Raw genomic sequence first — 10000 nt, forward strand, 5'->3', positions numbered from 1 at the left:
TGAAACCTAACGGTTCAGATTATAAAACTTTGCATAACAAGTCGTTAGTCTCTCTCTATCCTCAACAGTGTCGTACATTTTTCTAGAAAAACTACGAAGATATATAGCTGGCCATTCGTCTGTGCAGTGGCGCTACTTTTCATATACAGTGGGGAAAATAAGTATTTGAACCCCTGCCGATTTCGCCGAGTTTGGCCACTTGCAAAGAAATGTGTGATCTATAACTGTAATGGTAGGTGTATTTTAACAGTGAGAAATAGAATATCAACAAACAAATCCAGAAAACTGCATTTTATAACATTTATGACTTTATTTGTATTTGATGCAGAAAATAAGTATTTGAACTCCCAAGCAAACAGCAAGAATTCTGGCTCCCAATGACCAGTTATGTGCCCAAGAAGCACACAGATTTGTCCTCATTAGGCCTAACAAGGTACACCTGATCTCAACTGGTGACGTGTATAAAAGAAACCTGTCCAAAGAATCATACTTCACACCTTCAACCTCACCACCATGGGCAAGACCAAAGAGTTGACCAAGGACGTCAGAGATAAGATTGTAGACCTGCACAAGGCTGGAATGGGTTACAAAACCATCGGCAAGCAGCTTGGTGAGAAGCAGACAACTATTGGTGCGATTATTCGTAAATGGAAGCAACACCAAACAACTGTCCATCGCTCTAGGTCTGGGGCTCCATGCAAGATATCCCCTCGTGCGGTATCGGTGATCATCCGAAAGGTGCAGAATAACCCCAGAACTACACAGGGGGAGCTTGTGAATGATCTCAAGGCAGCTGGGACCACAGTCACCAAGAAAACCATTGGCAACACACTACGCCGTAATGGTTTGAAGTACTGCAGAACTCGCAAGGTCCCCCTGCTCAAGGAAGCACATGTACAGGGCCGTCTGAAGTTTGCCAATGAACACTTGAATGATTCTAAGGAGGATTGGGAGACAGGATGTGGTCAGATGAGACCAAAATCAAGCTCTTTGGCATCAACTCGACTTGCCGCGTTTGGAGGGGGACGAATGCTGAATATGACACCATCCCCACCGTCAAGCATGGAGGTGGAAACATTATGCTTTGGGGCTGTTTCTCTGCCAATATTACAGGACGACTCCACCGCATCGAGGGGACTATGGATGGGGCCATGTAATGTGGAATATTGGGCTTGAACCGCATTCCCTCATTCCCTCCCATTGAAAACGCAACCTTAAGGATTTGGAGAGGATCTGCAAAGAGGAGTGGACCGAAATCCCTCCTGAGATGTGTGTAAACCTAGTGACCAACTACAAGAAAAGTCTGACGTCTGTGCTTGCCAACAAGGGTTATTCCACCAAGTACTAAGTAATGTTCAAATACTTATTTTCTTCATCAAATGCAAATTAAGTCATAAATGTTATAAAATGCAGTTTTCTGGATTTTTTTTGTTGATATTCTGTTTCTCACTGTTAAAATACACCTACTATTACAATTATAGATCACACATTTCTTTGCAAGTGGCCAAACTTGCGAAACTGCAGGGGTTCAAATACTTATTTTCCCCACTGTAAATGTTGGCTTGTAACTTTGATATTGAGGGGGTTTAGTATGTCAATAAATCCAATTTTCTCTTCCATGTGGTGGTGGTGACGATGATGATTGGTCTACTTAATAGTGTTTGCAGCTCTTCTTTGCCTTAGCAGTTATATAGTGTTTGCAGCTCTTCTTTGCCTTAGCAGTTATATATGCAACAATTGGCTAATTGCAGAGTGCACAGTGCTCAAGTGGGCTATCTCCCAGGCCTTTCTGTGTGGAGTTTGCATGTTCTCCCCGTGTTCACAAGGGGTTTCCTCCACTAAGAACCCCAACAGAAAAAACATGCAAAACAACAGAACACATGTCCATCCCTGACCAAAGATGGACAGTTCACTTCACTTGGTCCCCGGGCGCTACAAGCTGCCCACTGCTCCTGGGGGGTCCTTGAGGAAGGACAGTCCAGGATGGGGAAAAAGCAGAAAATAAATTCACCGCGACCTCAGGCTTACCTGCGTGTGTGTGTGTGTGTGTGTGTGTGTGTGTGTGTGTGTCCTGTGTCGCCTCCATATATGCACGTGTGTGTTCCAGTGTGTCGTGTGTGCCATTAAAAACCTGACAAAGGTCTTAATTATTATTATAACTTCAAGAGTCACTTGAGACACCTATTGGCATGTCAATATTTAATTACAAGCTGTAAAGGCCTTTAATTCATCTTCAAGTTGAGAATCCATTATGTTGTTTGCCTATTAATAATCAGTAATGGGGAGCAGCCTCAGCATCTCGTGGACAGTCAAATAAAGGCCAACAGACCATTTGTAGGAGATTAGCATAGGCAAGACCCAGACGCTATCCCCCATGGTCACGGCAGATTTGCTTATGCTCCCAGCGTTGTTTATTAGGTTTTGTTGGTCTTTCCTGTGCAATCATTTTGAGGAGTTGTCTCTCTGCCCCCCCCAGCCCACCGAGGACCTGTCCTCCATCGTGATCGTTTTCTAAATATGCCAAGTAAATACTTGCTGGGTGCAAACACAAGTCTCTCCTGAGACATGCTGCATTGTTTAGTTTTGTTGGGGGGGACTATTCTTATTTGAGCTAAGTATGTGTGATAACTTAGTTTCCATTAAATGAGGATCCAGTCCAGATGATCATGTTCAGTATTTAATATAAGAACTCACAGGGGTTGTAGATAACATACATCACTCAGGTAAGTCTCTGCTTAATCTACTGTCAATGTCTTGACCTCCAGGGTTAACTGTACCTCCTGATGGAGTGGGGTGGTATTGCAATAGTATCTATATGAACCAGATAATCACGATACCACAGTATGTCTAACTCCAAAAAGGACCTGCGTCTAGCTTCACTCTGCTCTAAAAGCCACGGTCAACTCCAGGCCTATATAAGGCAAGAATAAGCAGAGAGCGCCGTGTTGTAGCACGTGCTACCTTATGTTGTCTTTCTCCCCCACTTTCTCTCTTTGTTTGTGTCATCAATCTCAATTTTGCTCCATGAACTGGTTTCCCCTCGTCGTACTCCTGCACTATTACTGCCTTTCCTCCTCTCCTCTTTTTTTTCTTTTTCTCTCCGTCATGGAAATTTGATTCGTATTTATTAATTTGATATGAACAAATAGTCCAGGCATGTTACCCAAAAGTGTGGAGCAACCTCACACAAATTGGAACAAAAAGAAACGGATTTCGTCAATATGTTCTGAAGGAGACGAAATAAGTCCTTAGGAATCATTTGAAGGGAATGTTTTTTTTGAAAATGTTCTAAATATGATACCAACAAAAACCTTTGCCTCTGTAGGCACCTGTCTGTGTCATATGGTTGTGCATGCAAGATCTGACCATGCTGGATTTTTTCCTTGAAGCAAAAAAAAGACGGCACTAAAGCGTAATGATGTTGTGGTATAAGCCCTACACACTCTGTTGTTGTTGTTGTTGTTGTTGTTGTTGTTGTTGTTGTTGTTATTATTATTATTATTATTATTATTATTATTATTATTATTATTATTATTATGAAAGCTTGTGTGGGGTCACACGTCGTTAGATATCTGATAGATAAACAGCATTCTAAAAACACTTTGTGAACATGGATAAATTCATCTGTAGATTTAAGGAAAAATGAAGCCCAAAATCTGTATGTGTATCAGAAACTGCAAACCGGTCCTCTGGGGGTCTTATTTAATGACACCACCAAGTCATTCTTTTCTGATTTCCGCTGTGAGTATTGTGGTAGTAGTACCTCTTAGCATTTGATCATTTCTGAACTCTTGGCTTCTTCTCTCTGTCTCATTCCTTCCTCCTGTGCACACACATGCTTGTGTTTCTCACTCCGAGGGGCAGGCTTTGCTATCGTTGCAGCCTGCCTAGCTCTCCTCTCCTCTCCTCTCCTCTCCTCTCCTCTCCTCTCCTCTCCTCTCCTCTCCTCTCCTCTCCTCTGCTCTGCTCTGCTCCCCTCTCCTCTACTGCTGTGTGATGTGTTCAGTGGGAGGTTGAACAGTGACCTGAGCTAACCAACACACAGCACAGTCGCAGCATGACTCTGCCTGCCTATTCAGGAAACCAGCAAAGATCAGTCGTACACTTAACGACCTCAGAGTAGATCAAACATCTCCATTCTCCCCAAGAGCATTGACTGCCACTGTTGCCCAACAAAGATGTCTTGTCAAGATGTTACAAAGATTCTTTGAGCTGCTAGTATTTCTTTTTTTATTTCATTTGTACCAAAGCCCCCTGTAACCTTTGGGAGCGAAACGGAACTCTCTCTCTGTTCTGGGGGTCATGTAAGGCTCCTACCCTGCCCTCTCTCTGTCCCTGAGCTGCTGCCCTTGTCCATCTCCTCCAGGGGGTGAAGGGTTTAGCTACTGTCGTCATCCTCCTCCTCCTCCTCCTCCTCCTCCTCCTCCTTGTGAAAATCTCCCATTCAGCCACTTTTCTGCAGGCTGCAGTGACGAGACGCCCAAATTGCTACAGCGTCTGCACCACAATTCCTGCATTCTGGGTTCTTGGCTGACTGCTTGCTTTGGTCTCTCAGTCCACCCCCATCCATTTTCATCCCTTCACACACACACACAGATACACACACACACACAGATACACCGCACACCACAGATGCTCGAGTCATCCCCAGCCTCCTGCTGTCATTGCATGGGTCCATATCTTGCTGCGAGAATCGTAACATCCATTTTACTTGCTTGCCCGTACTCCTTTTTTTCCCCCCCCTGAAAACGTTGTGCTTCCTGTAAAACATTTATTCTGATAGGGCATGCATCTCCATAAATTACATCTTCACAGTGCGTATCTGGAGGCAAGACAGCAGTGAGCCCTGACCTCTGGAAAGGACGCATATTATCTCCCACTGGTTGCGTGGCTGCTCCGCGGGTTTGTGATCGCGTCGGAATAGGAGATGAGGCCACGTGCAGACAAAGGCTGGGGGAAAATGTCCGCTGCCACATCGGTGGCCGGATATGGCATTTTAGCGGCGAGCTGTGTGATGAAAGCAGCTCCTGCGGTCAGATAAGATTATCATCTCTGCTGGGAGCAGTCGGTGACTAAGTCCAGCATGTGTTGTTGCTGCTGCAGCAATGGCCCCATCCCTCTGCCCCTGCCTTACAGGGTGACTAACCATTTATCTCTGGTGTGGGGTGTGGCAGCAAGGGGGATTGGGTCTTTTTTTTGTGTGTGAACATAGTGGACACTTTACTATAACACCATATTCATTGAAACTGTTAGTAACGTTGTATGTTTTTCTCTTCTTTTTTTTCTTCGTTCCAGCTCAATTTCAGATGTGTTTAGCTGACTGTCAGGGCCAGCGGACAGGGTGTATTGGTAAGTACATTTCTGAAAGTTGGTTTGAGTGTTGTTGTTGTATATCATGATCTGCTGCCTACTTAACAGTCTATGGTGGAAGTGCACACCTCGGTACACACACTTCAGTATGCTCATCTGATCCAGGTCTCTAAACCCTTTGATGTCTGTGGCAGCGTCTGCGAAGCCGAGAAAAATGAGATCCGTTTTGTCTGGAATCTCTAATCCAATCTTCGCACCACATTATCACACCAACGCGATAATAGCGTTGCCATAAACATTAACCTCCAGGTGTCCGGGGGTCAATACAGGCACTTTTGTGGTTCTGACGTGCTGTGATGTTTTTGAAAATTTAAGACAACTTTTAAAAATAAATTCCAAGGACAATGAGACATAGTGTAATATGGAGCTACAACTTGAGGAACTACTAACTTTCTCTCTGAGGAGAAACTGGATGAGTACGTTTTAAATATTTCTAAACGTCACACTAGGAGTTTTGCCTTTTGCATAGGCTAACTTTTATACCTTGCTATGCTGTTGATTGTAGCCCATAGATAGGTAAGGCTAGGTAGATATCTTATCTAATCTTTGGAACTCATGTGATGGGTACACACAGGCTAAAGGTTTTTAGTGGTACAGTGTACACATGTTTAGACTAGGCTCTGGATTCTTTTATTGTTCTTTCCATATTGTATCATTCCAGGAATGCAATGTGATTGCACCTTCTATATATTATAATTTGATTCATCGCATGTTTGGATTTGGACTACATCATTTTCAATAGACGGTAAAAAGGCCCTTATTCCCTCTTATTTTCTAAATTTCTGATTGACACTTACTTTCCAAAATGACTGTGTAGCGGGGGACACAATGACATCGCTGACTGATCTTTGACAGAGGGGAGTGGGGACTTGTGACTACCTGTGACTAACACCAACATGTGCGTGATAGAGGCCACAGACCTTCGAAAGAAAGCGTCAACTTAGAAGTTTAGTAACCAAAGTACATACAACTGATGAATGCTTTAAAGGAGCTAGCTAGTTCTGACACCAAGCATTCCAAATACAAAATATTGGAGTTATCTGCCCCCTCCCCCTCCTCCCCAGACTCGAAGCTCAGGCGGGTTGCCAGGTTGAGGACACTGAACCTACATAAACAAGTGCAAGACGAGCTAAACATTCAACTTTGACAATGGCAAGCAACGACAAGTCCTACACTATAAGTAGATCAGCTAATTTACACGTTTGCAGTGTTTCTATTGTTTGCATATTATAAACCAGCTCATATGAATTGTTTATACTCTGTGTTCGCTAAATAGAAATAGAATAGAATAGAAAAGCCTTTATTGTCATTGTATTTATACAACGAAATTTTGAGTGCTTCTCCTGTTGGTGTGACGAGGGACAACATATAACACAACAACAACATATAACATAACAATACTACAACTATCCAAAAACAGTAGGAACAGCCCCCCAAAAAATATATATATACATTAAGAGTAGAACAAAGTGCGGTGGCATAGACTAAAGTACATCAATAAATACATCAATTAATACAGCTTTGTTTATGCACATGTGTAAGGTGAATGAAATGCAATGCAATGAAATGAAATGCATGGCTAGCTATGTACGTTATCCCAAAAACCAGCCCACTGCTCTGAAAATAGGCTAGAAACTGGAGTTGGAGTTAGGTTACTTCTTTTCAGGACCCGGTAATGAGAACATATTGCTCATTTTAACAGATAACATATAAATCATTTCACATCTATTTCGGAGTAGTATGCTACTGTTCTTCCTTGTTGCAGCCCGATGTAGAGCTCCGTTATGAGGTGCCCTCACTAGGGTCCAGTGAAGCCACTGAGGGCTGGACAGGTGCTGCCGATTCGAGAGGCAGAGAGCGGAGAGGATGAGCTAAAGAGAGCAGGAGAAGAGAGAGAGCAGGAGAAGAGAGAGCAGGAGAAGAGAGAGAGGAGGAGAAGAGAGAGAGGAGGAGAAGAGAGTGCAGGTCCTAGTGGTACAAGAAGTAAAGGATCTAGAAGAAGGCCGAGAGAAGAGAGAGTGCAGGTCCTGCATACCAGTCAAGTTAACATTACTGAAATCTGTGAGGTCAGTGGTTTAAAATCCATGAGCCATCCTTACCACCCACACAAACAAGACAACACCCACACACACATACACAAACAAGACAACACGTGCAAGCATATTCTTACATTTGTGAGGCATTTCATAAACAGGTCTGGTTCACCTAGTGATAAGAAGTTGTTCAGTAATGCTAAATATTGAAACTTTGACTATAGACTATATAGCACACGGACCACAGAGTATGAATGTGAGTACTTGAGATGACTTTTAATGCCCATCCCTACTATTAGCCATGATACATTCATTAAGGTTAGCCAACCTTAACTGAAGCTCAATGTTTACCTGTTCAGGAGAAAATGAGCCAGCTCGGCATCTGTCTTTCGGTCCTTATGGGCTCTTAGCTGTCTCCATCGTTCAATATTCACCCACATTTTACTATGTCTTTGGTCATGCAGCTTTTAAGAAGGATATCAAAGATGTTTTTTTTTTGGTTTAGAGTAGTGCTGTCAAACAATTAAAATATTTAATCGCGATTAATCGCATTTATGTCATAGTTAACTCAAAATGAATCGCGATTAATCGCAATTTTTTATCTATTCTAAATGTCCCTTCGTTTATTTATTTTTTCCATCATTTTATTTTAATTTTAATGCCCTTATCAACATGGAAAAGTGGATTGGCTTGCTTTATGCAAATGTTTTATTTTATTGAAAACCAACATTGCCAAACAGGGCGGTACAAAATAAAATTATAAAGTGCACATTTCAGGTAAACAAGGACAGTTAAATGATGGCTTAATATTTTCTTTTTTTCAAGTTTGCTGGGAACATAGCAGTCAGGCCTCTTATTTCAGAAACAATGAATCGTAACAGTTAGATTAACAATAAAAGGTAAGCCTACTACTTCAGCCAGCTGCCTGGACAACAGTGAAGCTTGCTTCTTTTGCACAACACAACTTTTAAAAGTAAACTTTCCATTCAGAAGCTTTTTATCATCCATTTCGCCGTATCGCGCTCACAATTCACTCAAACCGTAACGTTAGCATACTACACAGTATGCAGGCCAAAAAGAACGTTAATCTAAAAAATGAAAAAAAAATTTGTGTTAATCTCGCGATAAAAAAATGAACGGCGTTAAAATGGGTTTGCGTTAACGCCGTTAATAACGCGTTAAACTGACAGCACTAGTTTAGAGATCATGTTCATTTTATGATTTAGTACAGTAAATGTATTACATACTGGTCCTTTGTACACACAAGTGTTAGCTACGCAGAGCTATTCAATGTTCAGCACATCTGAAAATGGGTTTTTAAATGTACAGTTGATTTAACCAAAAAAAATATAAAATTGGCATCCTTACTGTTCTCAGATTATTGTTGCTGAGTTTGTGCTAATTTTAGTTATAGACAGGAAAATATTTTAAAATCCCTTATGCTATTGGTTGGGGACCTCCCACAGTGGCTAATCCTCTCACTGTCACATGCAAGTGGTCATACAACAACAACCTACCCTAACCAATATAACAACTGCCCAACCATAGATCCTAAGCATCAAGATGCAACAACAACCCACAACTGGCTGGTGACAGCTGCAACATGCGCCATGTACCCGGGATCACTCCTTCACAGTACAATATGCACGGCCTGTAGCCCACAACTGCTAAACACAACACTACCCATAGCCATAGAGCCGTAGAACCTGAGCAGCAGGATACAAAACCAAAGCTGCCTTTGTGAGCATGTCGCTTGGGTTTTCAAACAGGCATTTCAAACATATAAAAAATATAAAAATGTGAAGGCACGTCAGACTACCTCAAAGGTGGCTGAAAGACCTCTGACTGGTTAAAGAGTGTTTGCCTGAGAGACCTCTGACTGGTTAAAGAGTGTTTGCCTGAGAGACCTCTGACTGACTCTGACTGGTTAAAGAGTGTTTGCCTGAGAGACCTCTGACTGACTCTGGTTAAAGAGTGTTTGCCTGAGAGACCTCTGACTGACTCTGGTTAAAGAGTGTTTGCCTGAGAGACCTCTGACTGGTTAAAGAGTGTTTGCCTGAGAGACCTCTGACTGACTCTGGTTAAAGAGTGTTTGCCTGAGAGACCTCTGACTGGTTAAAGAGTGTTTGCCTGAGAGACCTCTGACTCTGGTTAAAGAGTGTTTGCCTGAGAGACCTCTGACTGACTCTGGTTAAAGAGTGTTTGCAGAAGCTTTCCGGATCTTCTCAGTGGTAAGCCACCCCCACATATCCAGATGCCTTAAATTAAGAAGGCAGAAATCACGCGCCTTCTGTTCTCGGCGATGGAACTGCCGTGTTCGCTCTCTGTGTATAAATACGGAACCCCACCACCACCACCACCACCACCTTCCATCACTATTGATTCCATTGACAATGTGATAGATTGCAACTTAATTTTAACACTAGGTCTGCCGTCCAGCCTCACTGTAGATGCCCAGATGCCTGATTTCTGTTTTGAAGGCTTGTGTTCAGTCAGTGACTGGATGGTGCCCTTGTGTGACCCTTCGTTGTGAGGATAGCTCTGCCTCCTCTTGTGCTCTTCACAGATGGGGGCGCCTCCTGCACTATTAGAAGTGT

The 10000-nt window shown here is 42.7% G+C and overlaps 1 protein-coding gene across 2 annotated transcripts in view; it reads left to right on the forward strand.

Moving 5' to 3' along the window:
* rad18 (RAD18 E3 ubiquitin protein ligase) overlaps positions 1 to 10000 on the forward strand; it is a 55492-nt gene that overhangs the window by 35106 nt on the left and 10386 nt on the right. For both annotated transcript variants that reach the window (XM_042707905.1, XM_042707904.1), the window contains exon 12: positions 5296 to 5349. In XM_042707905.1, coding sequence (XP_042563839.1) covers positions 5296 to 5320 — 25 coding nt within the window. In that variant the 3' untranslated portion in view covers positions 5321 to 5349. The remainder of the gene's footprint in view (positions 1 to 5295; positions 5350 to 10000) is intronic.

The sequence above is a fragment of the Clupea harengus genome, chromosome 5, assembly GCF_900700415.2.
Source record: "Clupea harengus chromosome 5, Ch_v2.0.2, whole genome shotgun sequence".
NCBI classification, from domain to species: domain Eukaryota; kingdom Metazoa; phylum Chordata; class Actinopteri; order Clupeiformes; family Clupeidae; genus Clupea; species Clupea harengus.